The sequence below is a fragment of the Rhamphochromis longiceps genome, linkage group LG3 (assembly GCF_057381845.1).
Source record: "Rhamphochromis longiceps isolate RC_006_pf linkage group LG3, R_longiceps_female_GT1.1, whole genome shotgun sequence".
In the NCBI taxonomy this organism is placed as follows: Eukaryota; Metazoa; Chordata; class Actinopteri; order Cichliformes; family Cichlidae; genus Rhamphochromis; species Rhamphochromis longiceps.
This window is the reverse complement of record NC_140559.1, coordinates 51,158,283-51,186,271: the sequence shown is the minus strand read 5'-3', so window position 1 is coordinate 51,186,271 and position 27,989 is coordinate 51,158,283. Positions and strand designations below refer to the sequence as shown.

The window sequence follows — 27,989 nt, the reverse complement described above, 5'->3', positions numbered from 1 at the left end:
CACATTAAAAATATTTCCAGATGATTTGATCTTTTGTTGACACAAAGCTCTGAACTGAAGGGGGCGAGCCTGAAGTAGTGCCCGTGTCTGTATGTGTGCGTATGATGTTGTTTGGCGGGCACATCATCCCGACTCTCCTCGAGAGAAGCAGCGGACCTCCTGCATCCTCCCCCACATCCCAAACCCGCTGCACTGTATCTGCGGGCACCGCGATAACCTTCATGGACCGCATTATGCGCACGAGTCAGTAAAGTCGGGACGATTTTGTTTGGGTTTTTTCTTTTTACAGCGTGCTTAGCGGGTCTCACAGTAAAATCGCGGCTTTCGAGTCATTTTTGTCAAGGATAATGATGATGAGGTAAGAGCTTCCGGTCGCCATTTTGCCGGTGTGTAACGGTTTGGGCAGAATCTGAATGGAATAATTAGCCGCTGTTTGGACTGATACCAGTGGGAGATGTCTAAGCGACATCGTTTAGATCTGGGTGACGATCATTCGTCGAGTAAAAAGAGGTCCTCCGATGGGTATGTGACGGTAGTCCTCATATTTTAGCGTTAAGCCGTTGTGCTGTTTTTAAACCTCTGCAGCCTGATTGTTGTTGCTCTGACGCTAACTAGCTATGCTAGCACGTATGCTAAACACGGTCAGCTAACAATTTAACTCCAGCAGGTAACAAAGTGTTCAGTTATTCTACTGATGGGGTCACATATGGAGGTGAAATCTAGCAATGGTTCTCCACCAAAGCACTTAGCACACAGTCGGTCAGCCATCGGCCTGGTCCTTTCTGCACGTGGCTAACGTCCCATGCTAACCGGTGCTAAGTGTTTCTTTAGTGCTAAGGTCAAAATTTTCGTCACACAAACTCAGCAGGTGATGTTGAGTTCTCGGCTGGTATGGCGTGCAGCGCTTAGTAAAAATCGCACAAGGAAAGTTTCTTATGAGTTGTACACGGGACACCATGCTGGCTGGGTCAGCGTACAAAAGAAGACCCCTGACAGTCGCTGTCATACCCCGGGCTGCTTTGGTACCTTGTCTGCAAGGGTCGGCAGTGTGGATAGGCACCTGCCGGGCCTGGAGCAAGTTGAGGAGGACTCTTGCAGATTCAGCCTCAGGGTCATTGCTGTGCATCTCCCATCGCGTTTGACCTTAGGCGACAGAGAAATAAAACAAACACACGGCAGGAGGCGTTGAGATAAAACAACCCGTTATGTGACCTATAAGAAGTTCAGTGCCATTACTAACGTAAATAAGTGTAAATGAACATGAAGGAGCTATGCGTGTATATTGCAGCACTCCCACAGTCAAGGACGTGAATGCTAAGAGATGCTTACTAGCACACACAAAAAGTCTTGCCACCCCCTCTTCTGACAGTCATGTTTGGCCTCGTTGTCAGTGAATCTCTAGAGTTGTGTAGAGCTGAGAAGTTTTTAGTAGTTAAAATTTAGTTGCATTTGTATTACATATTTGATTAAATTCGCAGCTGAGCGTTTAAGGCTGCCCTGCCATACTGGGCACCACCTTGTGTATCAGAGGTACTAATGTGTCACGTGTTATATAAGCACAGCATCTGATGCATCTGGCCTGTGTGTGTACCCAGCATCACTGTCTAATAATGTCTAGTTATGACACCTCAAAGCTTTTTGCAGCTGATGCGACAGTGTTTATGGTTCTCGTGTGATCTTAAGGCATTTAATATATCCTTTTGCAAAAGAAGCAAGAATACCGTGGACGATTAGTTTATCTGTGACCTTTGCATGCTACACTTGATTAGATTGCTTTTTGCAGTGGGTAAGCCACCGTGAATAAGAATGTGCAGTAACCTTTTCATGGGATTTTTTTTTTTTTTAAAGAAAAGCTCTTGACGTGGCCTAACATTTGAGCAATGTTTGTCCCGAGTTGGGCCTCTTGTGTCTAATTATGTGCGTATCTTTGTTTAATGATGTGTTGTTGTGTCGCAAAAAAATCTGTTGGTTCGTGTGGCAGTGCTTCATGAAATCTTAAACTCATGCATCTCGCCCTCACAGGCGCGACAGAGACCGTGACGAGAGATCGCGGGACCGCGATCGAGACCGTGACAAGGACAGAGATGTGAAGCCGTCCGGGGTGCCTACGAACCCAGCTGCAGGCATCGCCGGCTTCCTTAAGCAACCCGGTATACAGCAGCAGATCAACCCCTTCACTAACCTGCCCCACACGCCACGCTACTATGAGATCCTCAACAAGCGGCTGCAGCTTCCCGTGTGGGAGTACAGAGAGCGCTTCACTGAGATCCTGATGCGGAACCAGTCTTTTGTGCTGGTGGGAGAGACAGGCTCTGGAAAGACTACACAGGTAGAAAAGCAAAATATGCAGCAGTTTTATTTCTATAATTTTCCATTAGCCTCCTCCAATATATATATATATATATATATTTTTTAATCTTTTGATGAAACTGTGTCACATTAAATGAAAGCTAGAAATTCTGCGACTAAAATTGGTATAATTATATCTTTAAAAACAGGGTGGAATGAACAGATGATGCATTTTAAACAGTTCCGTTGCTGAGCTGATTCCCAGTTTGCGGTTGTTAAGTTTATTTTAAGTTCTTGAAAGAGCTGGGTTGTCTGTTTTTTATATTAACATGAGAGAAAATTAGAGTAAATCACTGGCTGAGCTGTGGCCTCCTCCTGAGGTGAATATAAAGTATCTTCCAAACACTTGTTAAAATGAAAACGTGTAATCTTGTCAGTGCTTTCTGCTTTGGCAATGGTATAAAATATGTGTTCCTCACAGTCACTGTGAATTTTAAAACCCAGCAGAAAAGCGGTCTCATATAGATGCAACCATAGTAAAGGACCACCAAAGTAAAAGTTGTTTTTAATGTGCGCTAAATGATTGTCATCTTATCACTTTAATAGTGATAAATCATTCAATTAAATCATTGTTAGTGGGTATGTGTGGACATGATTGTCCAGCTCAAGGTTGCAGAGGAAGTGGAGGCCATCACAACTGTCATAAGGCAGAAGGCAAGATGCATCCTGAACCGGTTGCCAGTCTGTCACAAATCCAACAGTTGAAGCTAACATGCATACCTTTGAACTGTGGGAGGAAGCTGGAGTACCCAGAGAACCCACACAGAAAGGCCTTGGCTGCCGTTTGAAGGAACCCTCTTGCTGTGAGGCTGCAGTACTAGCTGCTGTAACACTATAGCTCACTGCAGATCTTTTATTTGCAATGTACTCTGTGACTATTGAATGATTCTGCTGCGTCTTAAGTGAGTTTCTTGTCCTGCACATGAACTCCAGCATCTTATACTTGTGCGACAGCGGTCCTTGTTCTGCTTTGCAGCCTCGGCAAGCTTGATGTTGCGGATAGCAAGTCAGTTCCTGCTGAAGAAGACAGTGAACTGGGAGAGAATGGATGACTCTAAAAAATATCTTATGTAGCTCCTTTTGTTTTTAGCAGCATAGCTGCAGTAAATGTTTTGACTTTAATCAGTAAAGGCTTTGCAGGACCCAGCAGGTTGTATTAATGAATGCAGTATTGCTCTCTGTGGTTTTAATCAGACATCTGCATTTGACCTTCACATCCAGCGCCCTGCTTTTATCTGACCTGCAGTCCTGCTCTTGTTTCTCGCACATCTATAAACACTCTTTGGTTCAAACAAAAGCCGACTTGTCCGCTGTGTTCCAGATCCCCCAGTGGTGCGTAGACATGGTCCGGTCATTGCCGGGACCAAAGAGAGCCGTAGCCTGCACCCAGCCCAGGAGGGTAGCGGCCATGAGCGTTGCCCAGAGGGTTGCAGATGAGATGGATGTCATGCTGGGCCAGGAGGTGGGCTACTCCATCAGGTTTGAGGACTGCAGCTCTGCCAAGACCGTCCTCAAGTAAGAAGGATGTTTTTCAAATTAAAGCCTACAGCTGTATTGAAACTGATAATTGCAGAAAACTGGCAAGAATAACAATAGCAGTTTGCTGGTTGCAGTTTCATTCAGTAGCCCGAGTAAATAAATAAGCTGTAATAAAGTAGTCAGGTATAATGTATTAACACAGTTCTGCCCAGAGCACTTTCAAAGGGGAGGATGTCCCTTTGGGATCCCCACTTGCTTCTATTTGAAGCAGGTTTTATTCAGATAATGCGGTTTTACGTAATGATAGAGGGTGAATATATGATCAGGCTTCACAAACCGTGTTTACTGCATGGATGCTGTTCTCCCAGGTACATGACAGATGGAATGCTGCTGCGGGAGGCCATGAACGATCCCCTGCTGGAGCGCTATGGTGTCATCATTCTGGACGAGGCCCACGAACGCACATTAGCTACAGACATCCTCATGGGGGTCCTCAAGGAGGTGGTCCGCCAGAGGCCTGACCTAAAGGTAAAAAAACAGCTTTCAGAAATACACTCAGTTCACTCAATGTTTTTGTTCCTATTGCCTTAATTTCATCATTAGTTACTGCAGTGCTTTTGGGCAGCTGATACATTGATTTTAAGGAGCGAGCTTCCACATGTTCCGGTTTTATCTGTCAATCGTTGTTTTGCATTATTTGCAAAAATGTGTTCCTCTTACGGTTTCTAAAACGCTGCTGGAGACGTACATAATACTTGCCCTAAGGATACATTCGCTCGCAGCCGGTGTTTATGTCCCTCTTCTGTCACTCGTCTCTTTTGTCACATTTGTTGACAGTGTCCTCATGCCTGACAGCTGTGTATCTGCTGAGGGAACGGGGGGAGGAAACAATCCTGTTAGCTTCAGAAATGCAGAAATGTGTTCTGCACTGCAGCAACGGTGGAGATTGCCTCTCAGAGACGTAGGGCTGTTTTTAAACCAGCTAACCAGTAGCAGAACAGCAAACGTGTCGGTGTGGATGGGAGCACAGAAGCAGGCAGGAGTTTTATAGGGTAGAGCGTGCCAGGCATAATTCTCATAAAGCAGATGGATAATGACTGGTTGTTTGTCAGCGTGGAATCAAAGGTTAGATTGTTGTTCGCAGACTGTTAAATGAGGTCTAGGTTATTGGGAATGATCATCCACCCACACCCCTCTATCTCCTTCATCCCTATCGCCTACCGAATTTGAAAGTTTAATTTGCCTTGATTAAGAGCAATTATGATGTCTCGCAGAGCGTAAAGTGAAATGCAGAGACGCTGGCCCCTGAAAATGTTTGAGATTGAAAATGGGAGACGCGTTTCCCATCAGAATTCTAATGCACTCTATCTAATGGATCTGGAGAGAACATTGTGTATCCAACATCAGGAACAAGGACTGTCATAGCTCTGTGTAGGTCACTGACTTGGATTGTAATGCCAAGTACCACATTATAGACGCCATCTTGAGTTTGTGCTTCAACCTAAATTCACAGCGTTATCCATCCCGTCCTCATCTATCCTTTAATTGCTCACACGTGTGTCTACTTAATATATGTCCTCATCCTCCAATCATCATCAAGCTATTTAAAATGTTAAATGATTCCTCATTCGAGTGCTCGCTGCCATGGTGATGTACACTCTGCTGTCTTTACGTTTTCTTTAACCGCTTTCACGAGCACGTTGAGCCTCACAGACGCGTTAACACGTCGCTCTCTCGATTTCCCGTGTCCTTCTCGGTTCAGGTCATCGTCATGAGCGCCACACTCGACGCCGGTAAGTTCCAGGTGTACTTTGACAACTGCCCACTGCTAACCATCCCGGGACGCACGCACCCCGTGGAGATTTTCTACACACCGGAGCCAGAGCGGGACTATCTGGAGGCGGCCATCCGCACCGTGATCCAGATCCACATGTGTGAGGAGGATGAGGGGGACGCTTTGCTCTTCCTCACTGGACAAGAGGTAAACTGCCTTGCAGATTCTCCTGATGTTACTGGTGTCATGTTCTAAACAGTAGAACTGAGTTTATTAATTTATAATTTTATGTCATATGGCCAATCCCAGTTTATTTATTTATTCATTTAGTTTTCAGACTAACAGTCCTAAACACAAATATGGTTAATCTGCTATGAAATAAAAGGTTTAAGCAGCTGGAACTCGTGACTGTGTGCTATCTGTGCTTCATAGAAATTGAAACCATTAAATCAATTTCATCTTTAAGTTAAGCATCTGCATATTAATTAATCATATTAATCTAATTACATAGATCAGTCGCTCGCATAAACAGTTTGGAGCGCACTCACACGCACACACAGGCGCGTACTCTCTGCACAGGAAATTAATAATTCTCAGATTGATAGATGCGTTTTTGGAAACCTCCAGGATTTGTACAGCGGCTGGAGGGAGGAGGAAAAAAGAAAACCAAAAAAAAGAAAAGCGAGAAGTGACCCAGATTCTGCCCTTTCCACAAATCTCAAAAATTAAGTCATTTATTATTTTTTTTTTCCCCTCCCTGCAAATGTTGTCCACTGATGTGTAATGGAGGGCAGGGTCCATGCCCAAAGTGATGAATTTGGTCACAGCTGGGTGAACACACACACACACACACGCAGACACACACACACAGAAAAGCAGCAACAAATGTTTCAATCTCCTGCTCACTAGACAGGAGAAGCCTGACAGATCCAGCAGCGGCCGTGCTGGTGTGAATATCCTCTCAGCATTTTGACAAAATGGTGCTGAGATCATGTGATTAGTGGTGGATGTAAAGGAGGATGTAAGTTTACAATGACGCGTCCCCATCTTTCCTGCAACGTACTAGTTTGGTTGTTGTGGGTTTCTCATTTCCATGGGACAGTGAGGTGTTTATTAGCAGTAATTATTTGTCAGTCGACACCTACTTGGCTGTTGTAGTACACCTACGTCGGTTTCATTTGTCAAAGCAGGATCAATATGCAGCTTGTTACAAACAGGATAAAGTCATTGGGGTGGCATGGTGTTTGAAGTGGTCTCCTTTGAGGAGCGCTAATTGATTTTTAGATTTAGTGGCATCCCAGCTGCTCCGATGAATGAGAAGAAAGGTCTGGGATATTGAGAGGCTGTGCTTTTTTTTTTTTTTTTTTTTTTTTTTCTTCCTTTGTTTTTTAAGTTTAGATGTAATTTGTTGATTTAAAGTCCAACCCCACACACACCCACACCCACACGCTGTGTCAAGCTAAGGTATTACTGACCGCACTCCCATGGTGAGTTCATTATCACCCTCCCCTAATTGGGTTAAAGAAGTTAATGTGTGTTAGGTCTGGCAGAGATGGTTGTTCAAAGGGTGCAGCAGCACGCCCCTCAAGCGCTTCTTAACCTCTTCAGTCTCCCAGCAACTTTGATGTAGACTAATGATTGGGAGGCAGATCCACAGCAAAGCCATAGACTCTTTTTATCTGACTGTTTAATTTATAACAGACGGAGAGGAAATGCACACAACTCCCATCCTCTCTCTTCCGCAGTTTATTTTTCTTCTCTGAGATATTTAGCTTCCATAAACAAATAGAACTGAAGCACCAACTCCAAACAAGAAAGTCGAAACTTATCACAGCTGTTGAGCAAAGATAAGTCCTAATATTTAAGCTTCCCCCTCAGCAGCTAACATCAAAACATGATTGGCGGCGGGGGTTGTTTGCTAGTCAAGAGGAGTTCCTAAATGTGTCGGTTATTAGCTTGGCTGTAGATTGTTGCTTCTGGGGTCACAGGGAGAGCTGGTGGACAGGTTCCCGACACTGGCCAAGTGCCCCTGTGTGTGTACAGACACACGCAGGGGGACACGAACACACATACTTTGTCTCCATGTCCCTAAGGGACTAGACAGCCAGCTTGCTTCCAGCACTTTGGCAAAGAGGTCCACTTTTTTTCCCCTCCATGGCAGCTGCTGCTTCCAGAGGCTTGATAGGCTATTAATACTGAGGCTAATTTTACCAATCCATTCAGATTTACCGTTTTCCACTTGTCACTGTGTTGATTAAGAAGCACATGGCCATCAGCGGGGTTTGACTTAATGCGATGAACAAGGGGACAAACAGAGCTAGTAACACATTCGCAGTCCAGAAGAAAAACAGGGAGGGAGGGGCTTCACAGTGGTCTTTTCTCATATCAAGGCGAGTGTGGCTTCACACGGCGGGGCCAAATGAAGTCAGTTTTAGTCACGCTTAAACTCAACAAAAGCACAGTATGTTTTAAAGGAGGATGAAAAATCCCCGAGAAGTTCAGAATGCATATTTTATTTACGGACTTGGGGATGAAAAGGGTGTGTAGAGACCTCTGATGTGGCCCATTTTTATCTCTGTGAGCGCCACTAGAATAAGTTTGGAATCAAAGGGCATGCTCGTCAGTGCCTCCGCTGCTGCATTGCTCCCACGGGCCTGCAGGTGGTGCAACAGCATCAGCAGTAAAGTGACACCCGTAGCACTAATAATACTGCGGCTTCATGAGATTAAACGATTGGTGTTAAAGGAAGTAAGAGAATGTTTCTCAACGGTGGGAGCTATTCAGAAATGTTCTTTGGGGCCATGCAAGAAACTTCTTAAAACTTTCAGAGATGTTAAAGACATGAAAGTATATCTGTGGGAAGAGTGATAGTGATAATCATATTCCAGGGCTCTGGAATATTTAAGCATATTTAGTAGATTTAAAATGATGTTGTCATATTCTTTGGAGAACAGGCCCTAACCCAGTGTTCACTATGGTGCTTTCCTCATTCCTAGTGCAACTCAGGCCTGCTGTCTGTCTGCCAGCCCACCGGCTCTGGAACGTTCAGCTTCACTAAACTGATCTGCCATGATTTGCCGCTGGTTATGCATCAGCGCTGTAGTCTCATATCACATTCCCCCTCTACAATACTGCACTGTGGAATAATGAACCCTGTTTGAGTCTGTCTGGCTCTGTGCGTGTGCCTTCAGAGCATGCGCGTCCATGTTTTCCATGATTGCTGCATTTGACAACAGAGCCACAGGGAGCTCAGCAAAGCATACTGCAGTCCAGGTTTAATTTCCTCCGTGAGATGGAGCGATAGTTAGAACAAATGTACTGTAGCAGGGAATCACGCTTTCCCCCGGCCGCCGCTGCCTCCTCCTCCTCCTCCTCTTGCCTTCCCTCTGTCATCCGGATTCACCGCCATTGTTTATCCAGGTGTTGTTCGCATCCAGCTCAATTTATTTATTTCTTTTGGCGTTTGCATACACAAGCAGCACCTGGATTAATTGTCGTGCTCCCAATCTTTCAGGAAATCGACGAAGCCTGCAAGCGAATTAAGAGGGAGGTTGACGACCTGGGGCCCGAAGTCGGAGATATCAAAATCATCCCGCTGTACTCGACGCTGCCTCCACAGCAGCAGCAGAGGATCTTTGAGCCACCCCCGCCCAATAAACCAAATGGCGCCATTGGAAGAAAGGTATAGCTGCCCTGTTGCTATAAAAACACACAGAGGGGGAGGTAGAAACGGGGAGATGGGCGGGAGGGGTGGAGGCTAAGTGAAGAGAAATTGAGTGTGGTTGGTGTAGAAAGGCCAGATGGGGAATAAGGTGGGTAAAGTGAGAGAGCTGGAAGGAAGGAAGGGACTGAAACTTTTTTCCCTTTCTCAGCTTTAGCACAGAACTGACTCACACAACATATGCTGCTTTTGTCAGCATGCAATTCTCTGCTCTAAATTATAACTGGGGTATTACTCATGCCCTCCGAGCCTGAGGAAAGTACTGCATTCTCAGTCGTTTTTATCTTTCCTCTACATTTACACAGAGCCTGCTGGTACTGGGGGGGAAAAAAACAGGCCTCAGACCTCTGCTTTATAAAACCGTGTAAAAGATGCACTTTATATGGGATGACCGAAAACAGGACTCTTCTTGCCGTACACCGTACAATCTTCCTTCAGTCACTTGATCGCAGAGGAGTGGATGATCCTTCTATTGATACAGACACGAAAGAGTTCCTCTCTTTTGTGTGACAGTTTCTATTCACAGGGGCTCATAACCACAGCAGCAGCAGCAGCAGCACCACCTGCACCGTCACACTGTTGGCTAGGGATCTGACAGAATATCCGAATCTTATAGCTGCCAGCAAATGAGTAAACACTCATCCCAACATCTGATAGGGGACGGTGTTGATGAATGACTCATTGCTACAACCCCTCTAATTGAGGCAGATCAGGCTGACATATGAGCAGCGAAAATATTTATGGGCTGTCAAAGTTAAATATGTCACATTAAGCAGGTCGGCCATCAAGTTTGTATTTCTTATAGGCTTGTGTGGTATCTTTTTTTTTTTCCCTAACTTACTGACATTTTGCCAGGGTTTATGGCATATGATGGTATTTATGTTTAATAATGAATAAAACCAAGAAAAAAACTGCCATTACACTCCGGCGAAGAGCAGTTTATTACATGGCATGTTTCCTTACAAAAAAGAGAAACCTAAGAAATTGCAGATACATGTTTTCGTTACAAAAAGGACAGATTTTTAACTTTCCAACAATCCTCGAACTAACCAGGTGTGATATACGTTTCCTTCAGGAAAAACGACCACATATAAGCAATTTATTCAATGTGTCTCATTTAAAAAATGATCCTAAATTAAACTGCTGTAGATGATTTATAGAGGAGTGTGTAAAACACTTATTTGTAGCAGTTCTGAAAAAGAAAAATGGAAATGCATAACTGGTGGCCCGGTTATTATTTTTTCTTCCTGTGACTATGTTGTATACACTGATTCCAGTACTTTATAAATGTTTTAAAATCAACAAGAAATTAGAAAAAAAGTCCTTTAAATTCTTCATCTATATTGTTTTGTTTCTTATGGAGGCACAGGACTTTGGGGAATATAATACGTGAATGCCATACTATGTAACAGTGGTTACTATATACAGCTGGAGCACTGCATAGACACGTCCAGTGCAGGTTAATACTGTAGACACTATGACTTGTAGAAAGAAAGCTGCTAGTGCTAGCTCTGCAGCATTTAACAGCAGTGTTTTGTCACGTTTAGATGAGTTAGATTAGATTAGTAGCTAACTGCCTCTTTCCTTAGATACTTGTCAAACGGTCCTGTGACTCTGCTGCTGCAGGCACAGACAAAGTGGGCTGAATAGACACAATCCACCAGTGGTGTTGTCAAACTGGCATTTTAAAGAGTTACGCTCTTTAGCCACCTGTCTGTGGAGGGAAACAGTTGTAATTTCAACTGGCTCTTCACGAGCACATACTTCCTTCTTTTTGCTTTGTGTTTTTGTTCACTTCCAAACATCTGTGTTATTTTAACAGAAAGAGGAAAAGCTGTGATATTTATTTTAAACACTATCGAAAATCATACTGTTGGGATGTATAATACCCTGATGTACCAGCGCACTGCCCAAGCCTAACTTCCAGCAAGGCCCACACAGAGGTCCTCCCCTCGTGGTGTAGATCATACATTTGGGCACGAATCCCTCCTCCAATTACTGTCCTGAGCCTTGAAATTTCTTCAGGCTTTCTGTTTAAATGAGCTGCATGTGTGCTGCAGAGGCTTAAGTGGCCCAGTATTGGATAAGATCTTTTTCATAAGTTCAGATATCATTGCCAGTATTTTCTTTTGCCGTTCAAGGGGATGTTGATGTGAAGTATGGCCAGTGTTGCTTGGGGGAAGCCTTTTAATATTACTTTGCTCTGGCAGTGGCCCCCGTTTGGTTGCGGTTGTATATGGACATTTGTCTGATGTGCTAGAGCTCACCCCACTGGGACTGCACCACTTAAATAACAGTGATGTTGTTACCTTGCTCTTCTCTTGGTGGATAAATTTCGTCGATGTCTTCACGATACCCATGTGTTCAGTTCATACATGAAATAAAGTGAATTTGCTGGTCCTCACTGTTGAGCCGGCGAGCACTTTGAGCTTCAGAGCAGCAGTTTGTCCTTCCCCCCCACCCCCCATTTGTCACGTGCCTGTTGAATTGGTGGAGGTGGCATCTAAAGTTGCCACGCTTGAAGTAAATGTGCTTCTCCTCAGTGACTGACTGAGCGACTCATCAAGTGAAAAATGCAGAGATGTCATCTAAGCCAGCCCAAGAGAAAGTAGTGAAGAAGAATTAAGGTTCGCCACATCTGCCACTATGCATGCTAACGACTGCATTAGGCACCCCTCAATTAACATAAAGCACTAGCTCGTCATTGCTCTATTTCTCCAGGAAAGCCACTGATCTTCCATTCTGAGCAGTTTTATCATTTAAAATCAAGTCAGAAATTGAATAATTGCCAATAAAGACCATAATCTCGCTTTGCTTTCCAGCATCTCACAGATTGTCTCTAATAAGTGTGCTATGATGAGTGTTAGGATTGTTTTTTAGCATTGTCACGTTTGAAATATTTCCTCCAAATGTCACTTTTCTATTCTGTTTCAATGAGCTTTGAGTGTGGGTGCAGCAACTCTGCACGTTCTGCTTCCCTCGGTCAGGGGAAGGCTTTATTTGTCAACAAGCACGCGTTCCTCAGCAGGGGATGTGAAAGATGGCCCGAGTTAGCTATAGTACTTGCTCTCTTGCAGGTAATAACCCAGACATAACATGCAGAGATGATGTTCTAATGATATTACTGATGAAGAGGCCAGGGTTATCCAGTGCAGCAGCAGACTGGAAGGAGCAAGCCTGCGTTCAGTGTAATGGGCCTGGCCTGGATAATCCTTCAGAATCAATGCAGTCAATGAGGTCTCACCCATATGATCATGAAATGTGAGAGGGTGTCATGTGAGGCATCTGCTAGAGCAACTGACTGCATCCCAACACGCAGGAGGGTGGCAACCTTCACTAGGCTTTCTTTTTTTTTTTAACTGGACTTTGAAGCTTTCCATGCCTTTCATTGCTCGCTGAGATGTTGGCCGCTGACATATCTGTCCGATCGCCTGATCTCGTCCCTTTTTTTAGCCGGCTACTTTAATCCCAGACTGCTGCTGCGGGTAATTGGTCTCCCAGTCATGTGGCTGTTTTCAAACTTTAGGTCACCAACAGCCCTTCAAGCTATTACCTGTCGTTGGGATCGTTTTTAGGTACCTTGTGATTCTTTGCTTTGTAGTTCAGAGCCTGGGATTGTATTTTTTTATATATACCTAAAAGGAAAAGGTGTCCTTCTTTTACATTTACATAAAACCTGTCTCCAGTAGCTTAGAGACCTTTTAAGAAGACGTTTCCACTACATGCATTGACTCAAGTATGTTTCACTTTGTTTGTTTTCCACTGTGATAAAATGCAAGAAATGCCCAACGTAGTTAGCACAAGGAAAGGATGAGCCATTACTGACCTGGATGGGGTATTATTATTACGCTCTTTATTATGTGGTTATATTGTCTTGTTAACTATGCAGAATATTTTTCACTACACTTCTTGGCCGTATGCTACACCCTCCATTTCTTTGACTTCACGTGAACAGTTTTGTTCGGAGCCATTCTCACTCCAGCTGTCTGTAAACAGCCTTGTTACAGTTGACCTCTTACGAGCGTTTTCATCTCCATTCTGTGCCACGAGATGACCATACCCTTGTTTCTGTAGATCAGGGGTGTTCAATTAAAATTTAATGAGGTCTAGTTAGAGAACATTTCCTCACACAAAGCTCTGCAATATCATAAAGTATTAATATACAGTCAACAGTTGGCTGTCAAGTAAAAGGAAGTTAAATTCAGCATTATTTCAGTAATGTTTATTATTCATTTTCACAATAAAATAATAAATGCTCTTTTCTTATTTCAAGTAAAATAAGGTTTGTGTTCATAAATAAAAAAAAAAAAAGCAGTTCAGGTTTCCCCTTCTTTTTTTTCATCAACTACATTTTCCATGTAAACTAAACTTAAAATCTATTTTCTCTCTGATTCCCAGACTTACTGCTCTTACAGCTTGTGTCTCCTCACTTAGTTTTCCTTTTTCACACGCGCTCTGAATAAATCTTTTAATTGGCTGAGAAGCATCATGCGGGATAAATTACAATGCACACACATTGATTACCTTGAAGAAAAAGGAAAAGGCGGCGCAGATTCAAAGTAATCTTACGGCAAATATGAGCAAAGTTGTGCAGAGTAAAATCGAAGCGGTAATAAATTAAGGTCTAGTCGTGGCTTTGGGTTCTTGAAGAATAGCATCTTGGTCTGGAGCGAGGCTCATCCCAAGTTTAAACTGAGCATTTAGAGCAGTCTGAAGGTTTGAGTCAGGGGGATTTTTATTAATATGAGCATACTCTATTGTAATGACATGAAAAGCCTTTTTCATTCTGTCTTCTTTGTTTCAAACCTCCGAAATTACCTGAAACTTTGATATTATTTTTGCAGACTTAGTTTCAGGAAGTTGTTTGCAAAGTGTGTGAGAAACACTGGGAATAAACATTTTAATCTTTGACAGTGGTTTTATATTACTACCACAGATTCGCAGCCTATTGCTGTGGCAGTAGGCCATGATTGTACTTTTAGCTTTTGAACCGTTTGGCCTGTTATTTATAAAGCCTCTAGTACTTTCATTTAAATCGAAATTAAAATAGCCAGGAACTCCTTGTATAAAAGCCAGCCATTTGGCAGATAGTGCCATGTGATCAGTTTCATACCAGCATTTGCCATCTCTCTATTTGCGGGCTTGAATGCTAAGGGGAATGTGGTTTCGACAGGTGAATTACTCGAGGTCAAGGGCTGAAAGAGGGAAAAAAGAAGCCCTCTCTGGCATTAATAACTAAATAGTCAGGCATTCTGTGGCTGAAGTAAAATCCTCGCTTAAAAGGTGGGATTTAAAAGTCTCCAAGGCTCACAGCTTGAAGACAGCTGAAGAGGCACCGCTACAAAGGAAGTGTGTCAAGTGTGCAAAATTGGTTCTGTGGACCTGTATCAGCAAAGACCACAGAGACCTGTTTGGTTTTGTGCTTGGCATTTTATTATGAAGACTAACCAAGAAGCGCGGACAGCTACCACCAAATTGCTCCTCAGGTCAGCCTGCAGCTTGTTCCTGACCTGGTAAATGTTGAGCTGGCCAGAAGGCGGGGGCTAAGTGTGGAGGCATCTTTATTTTATTTTTTTCACCCCAGAAACCCTCAAATTTTAAACTGGCAGCTGCCAGCAGAGTGGGCTGTGACACTGCCCCCACCGCCTTGATGAGTTAAAAAGGTTTCTGTGTCCGGTCAGTTTCCAGCGTTATATAAGCAGAACTGAGCCTGGCAGCGGTCAAGGTTTGCGTGAGTGTAGCTGTAGATCTGCCTGCCTGCTACTTTCCCTCTGTTTGTGTTTATGCTGACAGTGAGAGACCCATAGTTTCATGTGACTCATTCAATGCACATCTTTTTTATTTGCTTCGATTCAGCTGTCATTTGTCATTGACATCTTTGCTGTTTGGGATCATTCATCATCTCATAAACCAAGCAGCTAATTTTCACTTATATTCTTATTTCCTTTCCCGTTTTTTCTCTTCCTTAAACTATTTTTAATCCATCAGCTCATAACTCCTGAATGCCTGGAATGAAAATAATTCTGCAGATTTATTCAGTTGCTTTTTTTATTAAGCGATATAAGTAACTACTATTTTCTTACAGCTCTTGCAATGATCGGGGATAACATTATGACTGCAGTGAATAACCCTGATTATCTCTTCATCGTGGCACCTGTTAGTGGGTGGGATATATCAGGGAGGAAGTGAATATTTTGTGCTCAAAGTTGATGTTTGAAGCAGGAATAATGGGCACGTGTGTGGCTTTGATGGGAGACTAACACAATGTTAGGCAGTTGGTTATAATGGTACGCCTGATTGGTGTACATATATTGTGTAGCAAAACTTTGATTGACACAGTCTTCCAGAATATTTAGAACTAAATTAAATGTGAGATATTTTCAGTGTTATTTGCCTCTGGTTGTGTTGCAAGTGTGGCTTTGAAGGAGCCGGCATTGCAGCGTTGAGGGGTAAGTTGGCATGTCTGCAGACAGCGGTGTCGCACATATCAAGAGACGCGTTTTCGGTTCACATGAGAGATTTGCAGCAGCCCTCAATTAGAGGGGAGGAAAAAGATGTTTTTGATGAAAGTGCTAACCACTGTTGCACACCAGGTTTTAAAAAGCAGGCCACCTAACAGAACCCATTAAATTAAGACTGCTCTGTGGGTTTGAAAAGCTTTCCAAAAGAGGGAAGCTGACATCCCAACAAACCCAGCGACATGCCGGAGATAGAGACTCCAGCCACACACACACACGTGTGCACACAAAACTCGAGTAATTTTTATTCGATGAGACACCGAGCACCAAGCCAGCACTGTGCACAAATCTGTTGATAGCACTAGATTGCAGAAACTGTTGTGGTGTCGCTTTGTTGGGCTCGCTCGGCAGCCTGCAAACATTGATCTCTGCAGACTCGTTGAGCTGGCTCACATCAGAGCAGACGCTGATATCCACGTTTGTTTTTCTCTCTAATGTTTAAGGATCACTGATTTCTCAGCACTTTGTATGAGGTTATCTGAACCTTTCTTACCAGAGGAACTTCTTTCTGATAGGTATAATGATGTTTTTGTATTTATGCTATGTTTTTTATGCATCTTAATGGTTTGCTCAAACTATTTTCATGCAGTTTTATGTATCAAATTGTAGCAGACCAGTCTCGGGTCTCATCAGTCCCTTCAAAGTCCCCGGGCGGATCATTTCTTAACTCGCGTCTTCTCGTTTTCACAGGTCGTCGTGTCAACAAACATCGCCGAGACGTCCCTGACCATCGATGGGGTGGTGTTTGTAATTGATCCCGGATTTGCCAAGCAAAAGGTTAGCTTCCCTTTTCTCCCTGCCACCATCCCCCACCCCCCCACCCCCCCACCCACATCTTCTCCCACCACTCTTTATCTGCCGCGATCATCTGCTTCTGTTGCCTGAGAATCCCCAGATAAACACAGCAGTGCACACCTGACAGCAGCAAAGATGGAAAAGCCTGTTATTTATTCCTCTGACATTTCACCAGCCTAGAGCCAAGTCATACACATGGCACAAAAAGAGATTATATATGCTCCAAGGTGGATTGTGCGCGCGTGTGTATTGTACGTCTTCTTTTTGTTTGCTGCTTGTATATATAGTAGATTGTAGGTGGGTTTAAAAAAAATGAATAAAAAATACTAGCTATTTTTTTTTTTTTTTTTTTACTCTACCCTAGTTTTTATTCAGATGAAATGACTCATTGACCTCGTTTCCCTCTCAGGTGTATAACCCACGAATCCGAGTGGAATCCCTTTTGGTCACAGCCATCAGCAAGGCCTCAGCCCAGCAGAGGGCAGGCCGTGCCGGACGTACACGCCCGGGAAAGTGTTTCCGGCTTTACACAGAGAAAGCTTACAAGACAGAAATGCAGGTAAGAAGCAAAGCAGTTTGAAAACCATTAAAATTGTACAAGTTGTAAACACATGATTGATTCTCATATCTCACATTCTGCAGTGCCACAAGCACTTTGTATTCCCCCAGAGCAGCCTTCTAGCTGGAAAAGCTTTCTATTATGCAATATTTGCTCTTAGAACTCCTCGATTCCCAGTTCAAGCGAATTATCATTCCAGGAGCCCGGTGCTAAAACGCACCTTTTTTCCACCCTTCCTCATAACCCCCGTTAATGACACGGCCACCTTGTGACAAATGGACCCGTGGGGGCCCAGTTCTCCACTTTAACAAGCTAATTCTTTCACATCACGCCGAGTGGCAAAGGGAATTTTTTTAAACAAGTTAAATAGCCCTTTGAATGCCCCCGGTCTCTGTTCAAGTTGACATATGAGTGATGCATGAGTAGATAATAAGCAGGCCTGACGAATTCATTTTGAATTGTTCCTCGGGCTTCTTTTGTACCTCTTTACTGGCACAGGACAACACGTATCCAGAAATCCTGAGGTCTAATCTGGGCTCTGTGGTGCTGCAGCTCAAGAAACTGGGCATTGATGACCTGGTGCATTTCGACTTCATGGACCCACCAGGTTAGTGTAACACAAATGTTACTCTAAAACCTCCGGGTATGATCGGCTTCATATTGGATCCAAAACAAATATCGGAACCATTCCTAAACGCAAACGGATACATCACTTATGCTTCTGCTTTTTAAAACAATTCCAACACCATGTTATTTTTTTCTTAAGTAGCTTTGCATGATTAAAGTTTGAAATGATCCTTGTTTATCTCACGGTGGGCTATGTCCATCCACAGTCTGAAACAAGCAGTTTCAGCTCCCCTTTAAGCCTACCTCCTTCTGTTTGCATGGTTTAGCACAATAGCTCTTCTTTATTGTTCGATTTCATGTAGATTTATATTACTTTGCAGCTGACAGCGACCACAGGTGTCAGTTAACCAAAGAATCAAAGAATATTGAGATCTTGAATTTGATTAGCGCTCTCTGAATCAGGATGAATACACTTACAAACTGTTATGAAATCGAGCAACATTTAGTCGAGCTGCAGTTGCTTTGATGTACGATATCAAATCTGGGTTGGCAGCGTCACTTGGGAAAAACAACAAAGCAAAGAAGGGATCTTGGCAGACATCAAATAAAACATAGTGAATGTTTGGAGATCTGAGGATATGTGTTGTGATAGACATGGACTACACACTAGTATCTTGCAGTTTTTATGAGGAATCCGCTCTAAATTTCTATTATTGCTGTTCAGACTGAGAAATGACTGATGTGTGCAGTTAGTATTCTGGCTGATCACTTAGTTTATGCACCGCCTGTCACTGTTGCTTGAATTATATCCGAATCCTGCTCGATCTGTGCCAAAACACAGACCTCTTCTCCCTCGAGGTGCTAAGTTATGGCATTCACCAGGAGAGAGAGAGAGAGAGAGAGAGAGAGAGAGAGTGTGTGTGTGTGTGTGTGTGTGTGTGTGTGTGTGTGTGTGTGTGTGTGTGTGTGTGTGTGTGTGTGTGTGTGTGTGTGTGTGTTCCCACGTCTTCTGGAGGAGACCACCCCTCCTTTCCCTATCCTTAACCACCTCCTCTTCCCTCCACCCTTTTTCTCACCATAATATAGTTTTCATCTCACCTCTGAGATTAAACCCATCTCTCCCCGTCCACTGTGGCAAACGCCATTTTGAGAATGAAATTGGTTACATCAATAGCAGTGCTATCACCTTGGCTATTGCCTTCCCTTTATATTCCTCCAGAGAAACGTGACTGACCTCCACCACCACCACTCCCACGTTTCTCGCAAAAACGCAAGGGTATACATCAACATACGAGGACCGGCCGAGTCTAACCGGGAACAGTCGGGCAAAACAAAGGGGAAGGATCACCTTTTTATTGATTTGAGCCACTCTCTGCAGAAGGTTTCTCCTAAATAGCTCCTGAGCAGGCTGGAAGCTGCAGCTAGTTGGGTGCAACAAATGAAGTCTGCTTTAAGTCTGAGGAGTTCCCAGAGAGGGTTTTATAACGGCTATTTACAGCGGATCAATTGTGATATGCCGTGTCAGAGGCCTGCCTCGGAGAAAATACAGGTCAGTGTAGTGTCTCTGGGCAGTCGGGAAATACAGTGAGACAATAGTCTCGTGATAGAATGTTTTTTTTCTTTGTTTTTTTTGGCCATTGAACCCCTTTAATCATGTTTTTGGCTTAAAGGTGTTCGTTTCAAATTGGCAACTTTCTGAGGCAACTGTAATTATTGTTCGGATACAAGGTCGACATACATTTTTTATTATTTCCACGCATATTGGATTTGAGTCCAGGCCTTTTCCCCAGTGATGATCAGCCTCCAAACCCAAAGTAGTTTTTTGTGTTTGCTTGTCTGTAATGTGAATTGGAACCTTAATCCTCCCCCCTTACCGTGAAATGCTCAAGTACGTAGGTTATTTCTTCCTTTGTCCACCCCGCTTCCTGCTCGCTAAACACAGGAGCGACAGTGCGAGCCAGACAACCAAATGGAAAATCCAAAAAGAAATCAGTAGCGATTTACACAAGGACTTGGCTGGGTGGGATTCATTTTCCTCGTGACATTTCCAAAGAAGTACCTTTCAAAGCCAATGTGGTTTAATGTACCTTTAGCCTTTCGCCTCATTGATTTGGCCCTTGGTTAATATATCGGATTCTTGTGTGTTGAGACAGTCAATACTTACTTTCTGATGAGTCGCGTTGGGTATAGATTGAATTTCCACTCGGGTTCTTAACGCTAGCGGTACTTGGAAATCAGATTTTCACCTTTTGTGCAGGCCCACACAAGCTACTGTTGTTGCTAAGTAATGTGACCGGCACTCACTTTGTGTATAGAAAGGAAAAAAAGTAGCGTTGATGCCCCAAATCAATATTTGTTAATCATAAAAAAACACCTCCCTGCTTTTTGAAATTGAATTTTTTTTTGGGGGGTGGGGGAAAGCACTTGAGAGAAACGAAAGAGAGCGAGCGCCGCAGCCCGCGCTTGAGCTAATTTTCAGTTAACATGCAACTGGTCATTAGGCTTCAGCTCTCGGGAGCCAAAGGTCAATAATTGCATCTGGAGGAAAAATCTTTTAACCAAACAGTGGAAGCCTTTTGTGTTGAAGCATTAAGTAGAAAGTTCCCCTGTAATTGCATTAGTTGTTTAGGATTGCCTGAGCGGAGGATGAAAAATGAGCTCTGCCATGATTACGTCTGGTGTAATTCTGGCCGTCACATAGTGAAACTTCAGAGCGCAGCAGGTGATGGAAACGCTACCTTTTCTTCCTTTTCTTTGGGTTTTTAACTTCTTTTAATGTGCTGGTTGATCTAATTTATGACTGATTCCATGGACTGTGCTTCTCTTTTCCAGGTCTTAGTAAGTCCTTGAATAAGGAAATCGCTTTTAGTCAGTACATTTTAACTCGTGACCCAGCTGTTTCCCCACATTTAAAGAGTGAAGTTTTGAAATGCAGTAGCTTGATTGTGATTGATTTTCTTTATGTACTACTTAAATTAACAGCTGTAAATTTAATCTGACCGTGAAGACACAAACAGGAAACCCTAGCGTGTCGGACTGCTCCTCAATTGCTCTGAATATTTTCGTCCAGTTGGCATTGATTAAGTAGATTAATTTATTAGGTGTGCAAATCAAAATAGGATGTTAATTAATATTGTTTGCTATAATCGAATCTGCAGATTAGGCGCTTTCTGCCAGGCCATTGCCAAGTGGATTTTATTTTACTTGTTTTTATATTCTAGATTTGCATTAGTTAATGCATCATTTCAGACTAATGTTACCAGCAACTATTTTTACAAATAAAAAAATGTTGCTGCAGATTTTTCAGCTGTGCATTCATAATGTGAATCTCCTGTTCCACCAACATCCCAAAGGTGCTCTAGTGGATTTCGATCAGGTGTCTGTGGAGGCCAATCATGGCTGTCGTATTTAAGAAACCTGTTTGTATGATTTTAGCTTTGTGACATGGTTTGTTATCCTGCTTGAAGTATACCTACAGTGTTCATCATCTTACATTGCTCAAGCAGGATGGAGCTGTGCTTTCATTGTCGATCCCAAACTCTGAGCCTGCCATCTGAATGTTGGAGCAGAAATTAAAGCTCATGAGAGCAGACAATCTTCTGTTGCTCAGTTTTCATAAGCCTGTGTACTGTAGCGCCTGTTTCCTTTCCTAGCTGAGAGGAGTGGGGCCCAGACTTCTGCGGCTGCAGCCCATCTCCTTTGCGTTTTGCGTGTTCAGAGATGCTCTTCTGCACCTTTTTTCTCTTGTTATGTTGTTTCATTTAAAGTTCAGTGGTCCATCTTTACCAAGTGTATGTTTCTATGTGCCTAAGTGCATCAAGTTGCTGCCATGAGATTGTCTGATTAAATCAGACAATCTGTGGCCGCCACACTTTTGCAGTCAGTGAAATAGCAGCAGTACATTAATAAAATTAATGAAACCTTCACACACTCCTCCTCCCTGTTGCAGCTCCAGGATCAAATGACTTCTCTTGGCAGGAACCGTGTCTCAGATGTTTTAGCTCACTGTCATATGAAACCCACAAAGCTGCGACTAGCACATTTAGCACATTTAGCTAAATTAGCTAAACGGTTAACTTGACCTCTTATCTCACTTCTAAATGTGAGCATGGAGTACGGCAGTATTAATCAATTCTGACATAATTGTGTGTGAATGAGTCCCAAACTGTCCTCCTCAAGTGTTGCTGCAATGAAAGAATGACAGTTCTGCAAATTGTCTGTTTCAGCCATCTGTGTGTGTTTTGCCCATGGGCTTGGAGCATTTTAATGGCCCATCTCTCCCGCTCTGTCTCCTCCAGCTCCAGAGACCCTGATGCGAGCCCTGGAGTTGCTGAACTACCTGGCAGCGCTCAACGACGACGGTGACCTGACCGAGCTGGGCTCCATGATGGCAGAGTTCCCCCTGGACCCGCAGCTGGCCAAGATGGTCATCGCCAGCTGTGAATTCAACTGTTCCAATGAGATCCTCTCCATCACTGCCATGTTGTCAGGTAATGCTCAGGGCTGGCCCCGCTGCTTGGGTCTGATCTGCTACTCTTTCCATTTCCTGTGCTCATTGGCCATTCCTCCCAAATGACCAGTGAGCTGTAAGGAAATTTACAGAGCAGCTTCTTTATCTTCTAAGAGCCCTTTATTCATTCTTTGACCCTTCTTGTTGGTTTAGTAGTGGTGACACAAGGATTTAAATGGGTCTATTTGATGCATACCAAAGCCCTGACTGGTTTCAGGTTTTGTGTGCGGTTATTAAAATATCAGCAGTCCAGAAGTTGAGGTCTCCTTAGTATTGGCGTAATGTGTACCTACTGAACTTCAGTACAGGAAAAGCAGTTGATAAAGTCAATGGTGTCAGCTGTTATTTGCGAGGAAGGGGAGGGGGGAAAAAAAACTACATGTCTGTACAAAATGTATAGGTGTAGCTGGAGCAGCACCAGCATGCTACAGCAGTAATTGCACTTTGGGCTTGCCAAAGCAGAATGCTGCTCATTGAGATGAATCTTGACGCCTTTGAAGGGAGCGTGAGGGTCTTTGAGAGCAGGGAAATGGATTTAACTAGGTGCTCGGACGTGGTGCGCACTTAAAGCAGGTGTTTCAGGATGGCAGGTTTTTGCTGAGTTCATTAAAGTAAGCAGCAAAAGTACACCTGAGAGCGGTGCCGCCACAGCAACCAACCATGAGGCTCAATAAACACAGCTTTTACCCATTAAAGCTACAATCAAGCAGGTTTGGCGTTAAGCAATTCAGAGCGAGTTCGTGCAGGGGGAGAGGGCAGAACAAAGAGTCCGGGGGAAGTCCACATCACTGTCAGGTGTAGGGTGGGAGGAACTGTTTTGACTGGCTGTAGCCAGAGTGTAGCAGATCAGGACAGAGAAACCCATCCTCCTTCCCTTCTCTTTGGACCCTCCTTTCCTTTTTCCACCGTAATCACTTGGCAATGCAGTGTGCCCTGTGAAGTGCTCTGTGCCTCTCTTGAGCTGAGGCCTTGTTCCTCTCTGTGGGATTTGCTTAACTTATCCCTATGGGCGGCTGTGTTGGGGCCTATACCAACCTTGTTTAGTCCCACAGTGCTTTGTGCGACCCACGGAGGCCAAGAAGGTGGCTGACGAGGCCAAGATGCGCTTCGCCCACATCGACGGAGACCACCTAACGTTGCTCAACGTCTACCATGCCTTTAAACAGAGTGAGCGGCCTGTTTCCCCACACGTTTCACTGATTAGATTCATTTTTTTCCTTTTTTAAATGCTCCTTAACCCTAAGTTGCTCTCTTCCCACACAGACCACGAGTCCACTCAGTGGTGCTATGACAACTTTGTCAACTACCGCTCGCTGATGTCAGCAGATAACGTACGGCAGCAGCTGTCCAGGATCATGGACCGCTTCAGCCTACCGCGAAGGAGCACTGAGTTCAGCAGCAGAGACTACTACATCAACATCCGCCGAGCACTGGTCACGGGCTTTTTCATGCAGGTCAGTGTGAATCTGGGACTTTTTTGTTTCTTAAGTTTTGTAAGGTTCGATGTGCTGTTTAGTCTCTCATCGTGTTGCCAGTGTCATTATTTTGCTTTCCTTTATTTATTTATTTGTTGTTGTTGTTTTGTGACATTTCATATTTGAGCAAACGCTGTCTGAATACAGCTCCTCTGCTAATCTGATGCTCATTGAAGTATTTTTGTGCCAAACATTTGTACAAACTGCAAATGCAGCCGAGAGCTGCCTGTTTTTCTTCTTCTTCTCCTCCTTCTTCTTCTTCTACCCCAAGCAAACACACGCGCACTCGTGCACACGCACCAGCGAGCTGCTTGTTTTAAGCACATAACAAGAAATGAAATCAATTTGTTTCTCGCTCAGGAAAACAAATGGCAGTTTTGCAAAAAGCCATTTTCAGGGCTACCTGAAACAAGCAACCTGACAAGTTGAATTATGGCGTTAATATTTAAATATTTGTCAACATTAACCTTTATCTCGGAGACAAATTTGCAGCTCGTGTCCAGGCGTTCGCACTGTTTGAGATCATGTCTTTGTTTGGAAAGGCCTTTATTGAGACTGATTGCCTTGGTTAATCACAGCCGCCAATGCAGCTCGACCACAGCACACACAAAAAAACCTCACTCACTACGAATTAGCCTCAAATGTCTTGCTACTTTTTTTTTAATCAAAGCATTAATAATTTACTTCTTAGATTGTAATGGGACTGCATGATTAACACACACGCACACACACACACCAGTAAAAGATGTGTGTGTGTGTGTACTTGTTTTGACTTTTTCTGGATTTCATGGGGTTTTCCGTCTTGCTGCGGTTTGAACAGATTGCTCACCTGGAGCGCACAGGCCACTACCTGACCGTGAAGGACAACCAAGTCGTACAGCTGCACCCCTCCACCGTGCTGGACCACAAACCGGAGTGGGTGCTTTACAACGAGTTTGTGCTCACCACCAAGAATTACATCCGCACATGCACAGACATCAAACCCGAGTGGTGAGTTTCAGCAGTTTCATTCTGAGTAAGGGGCACTTTAATTTATCAACCTGCACTACCTTTGTGCATTTCTGCCTCAAATGAGTGGTGCTGGTGCACGATAAACTACTGGTCACAAACATATCCCAATTGTGGCCTGCTTCTCAAAGGCAAATTGTGTCCGCCATAAACATCACAATTCCTGCCAGTAACATTGGTGCACTTTAAATGTTTACCAAGACTCTTCACCAGCACAGGCAATCACGTTGATGGTTATGAGGAACTAACGTTGTGCGTAAAAATGACCCTGCTACACGTGAAAGTCTTTAAATGTTTTTAATTCTCAAGTTTTCATTTCAGCTATGAGTCACTGCAGCACACAGCCACTATCGGTTAATCTAGCAATTATTTTCACAATCAGCTAATTGTTTGCTCCATAAAAATGTTATCAAATGATAAAAAAAAGGCCTCCTATCACACATTCCCAAAGCTAATTGTGATATCTTGTTCTTTGCGACCAGCTGGAGCCACTGAAATGTTGTGATTTTTATGGTTATAAAAAGGCTGACAAAAGCAATTATGACAAGGATCTAATAAAAATAAGATTGCAGTCATACCAGCGTCGACTTATGAGCATCGTTGCGCTAGCAGCAAAACCGCAACAAACCTCGTATGCACGTTTCCCTCCTCCCCCTGTGACCTCGTCCAATTAAGGATGAAATTGTCGAACCCGCACCAGTAGTCGGAGTGTGAATATGGAAGAACGACACTCTCCCACAAGTAAACACCGAAGACAATTTTTGTGACTAATGTTTACTTGCTTTCTTTTCTAGGCTGGTGAAAATTGCCCCGCAGTACTACGAGATGAGTAACTTCCCCCAGTGTGAAGCTAAGAGACAGTTGGAGCGTATCATTGCAAAACTCTCATCCAAGGAATACACTCAGTACTAAGAAGGTTTGCATGTGCCGCTGCAGGAGCCGCGTCCTCGCCCGCCTGTACAAAATGAAGACGCTCTTTAGGTTTTCTGTATATTTTATTTGTTTTATTTTCATCGTTCTGAACTCTATTTTTGCTCCTGTGTATTGAATGCGTAATGGTTTTAAAATCAATGATGAATTGACCTTCGACGGCCACTTTGTTTTCTTTAAGCCAACATGGTTAGAGCACTACAAGAAAAAAGGACTACAGATGATGAGTGGTTATCAGGAGTTTAGTCATTAGTCATTTACACCTGAAGCATGTTGTTTCATGTGAATTTCAACATTCCTCTTAAAAAAAAACACCCAAAATAACAAATCCCACCTTGGGATTCTTGGCTGTTGTTTTGCTTTGTTATGATGATCAAATGTAATTTATACTGCATTTTGATGCAGGTGAAATGTAATGTTCTCTTGTCATGGAGATAATTTCCTGTCACATTTCCTGTCATCTGTTCAACTTAATAAAATGGCTTTTGTAATAAGATGTTTCTTCCTCTGTCTGCGTTAAAATAACAGGATAATCTGTACATAAACTTTCTGTCTTCACCCTCACGTGCGCACACGTCCTGACTTGCCAAATCCAGCTAGTTTCCCGGCTCTTGAGGGAAGTTAAATCTTCTTACTCGGATATTGATAGCTTCAGAAACAGTTGGGGAGAGGGGGATGTTAATTGCAAATGTTTCGGAGCAAGATCAGTGTGAAATCCCTGCTGCGCTGGAGCCTGTTCTGGCTGTACTGCTTTGTGTCACTGCCTCTCTAATGTTGAAGGTAAACCTTGCGGTTGGGAGAAGTGTGCCTTGCTAGATTAAACTTAAACTAGAAGTGATTCCTTATAAACGAAGTTGGTTGAGCTCTGACAAACTTTCTTGAGAAGCTTTTCCCCTCTCATTCTGTGGGTCAGCAGCTTAGTCTAGACAAGCTCTGTGTGGCTGGCGATGCATGAATACCATGAGGAGTATGAACAGCAGGACTCTTGAACAAGACTAAAGGGGAAAAAGATTCTGCTGTACCACCCTTGATGCCTCATCATCACAGCTTTGCAGGTGGCAGTTTAGTGCACAACAAGTTTCTGTCCTTTTAACATATAATCAAAGTGCTGTCTGACCTGGAGAGTGAAAGCACGTAGCTCCTCGTTTTACCCTTTAATCTATAAACTGGCTTCCAGTGAAGCACTCCCAAATTATATTGGGAGTGCTTGTGTATATTTTAATCCGAAAGATATTTCAAATGTCACTTAAGTCAGCTTCACTGGCTCAGTAGTGCAGTGGTATACACATACACTTAACAGACAATTTAATCCAGGGAGGGGATACACGATCTTGGGAAGGGCATCTGGTGTAAAAACCTGCCAAATCAAATATGTGGCGCCACCTGCTGTGATGGTCCCTTGTGAATAAGGGAGTAACCAGAACTAGCTTACTTAGGTTAGCTTAATATAGCCTGCCACAGAGAGCATGTAAGAGATGGATGGATTTTAACATCGTAGCTGTCACTGTCTTTATTTACTTGATATGGTGTGTGTGGACTCTTACTTGGTCACACTATAATCTTGGTTACCGAGCTGCATCCATAGATAGATAACTTTAACCAGGGAAGAAAGAATTGCACGTGGTGGCCTGCAAACACATTATAAATAATGTAATATGAAATGTGTGTAGAGGTGTGTACATATGTATACATAAATCTAAATTCCCACAGTTACACGAGTCAAGAACAAGCAGACGTGTTAAGAAACACTGTTTGTGAATAACATCTAACAGAAACTTGAATGTTGTGCAGCAGCATACTGCAGTGATGACGACTTACACGGAACCATTCTAAATAAAGATTGTGTGCATCACACAGACACGGGTACAAGCTAATAGATTCTTAGTTAACATATGAACAATACTACAATCATTCATACTAGAATATGCCTGAAAGGCAGAAATTGAGGGATCCAGTTCAATGACTTAAAGTAGCTGAGGTGAAGCTTCCTGCTGGCTCCCACCTGGCTGTAATTAACAATGCATCATTTTAAGACACTTCAAATGGGTGTTAAGAAGAAATCTGATGTCTTTAAGACTTCACAATGGAGTAAGCAAAGCAAACGGACATTACACTGTGGGCAAAGAAGGCACCATACTTTTTACTCGATTAAAAGAATTAATCCGTTATCAGAACGAGTGAATGTGCAAACAAACGCAATGTATTTAACCGCTTCTCTGCACCTTTCTTCTCCTGCAGGTGGACTGTCGACCGTATCACCATAACCTTCCTTTTGTCTCTTCTGCATCTCAACTTTACATCAAT

The 27,989-nt window shown here is 43.4% G+C and overlaps 1 protein-coding gene across 2 annotated transcripts; it reads left to right on the top strand.

The window, feature by feature from the left end:
• Window positions 1-124: 124 nt before the first annotated feature.
• On the top strand, window positions 125-26,179 carry dhx15 (DEAH (Asp-Glu-Ala-His) box helicase 15). 2 transcript variants are annotated; one of them, XM_085400249.1, is made up of 14 exons: window positions 125-358; window positions 2,023-2,329; window positions 3,671-3,864; window positions 4,197-4,356; window positions 5,591-5,809; window positions 9,117-9,284; window positions 16,532-16,618; window positions 17,046-17,195; window positions 17,694-17,802; window positions 22,061-22,252; window positions 23,317-23,439; window positions 23,536-23,726; window positions 24,568-24,737; window positions 25,550-26,179. In XM_085400249.1, exons 1-14 carry the CDS (start codon window positions 348-350, stop codon window positions 25,665-25,667), a joined length of 2,199 nt encoding a protein of 732 aa, XP_085256375.1. In that variant the 5' UTR covers window positions 125-347; the 3' UTR covers window positions 25,668-26,179. The 2 variants fall into 2 exon arrangements, with proteins under 2 accessions (XP_085256375.1, XP_085256374.1); XM_085400248.1 differs by lacking the exon at window positions 125-358 and adding an exon at window positions 365-522.
• Window positions 26,180-27,989: the final 1,810 nt, after the last annotated feature.

Coding starts and splice junctions, on each gene's coding strand:
- dhx15 (XM_085400248.1), top strand. CDS start 455: ATGTCTAAGCGACATCGTTTAGATCTGGGTGACGATCATTCGTCGAGT. Junction 17,196..17,693: donor CTTACAAGACAGAAATGCAG/GTAAGAAGCAAA, acceptor TTACTGGCACAG/GACAACACGTATCCAGAAAT. Junction 22,253..23,316: donor CATCACTGCCATGTTGTCAG/GTAATGCTCAGG, acceptor AACCTTGTTTAG/TCCCACAGTGCTTTGTGCGA.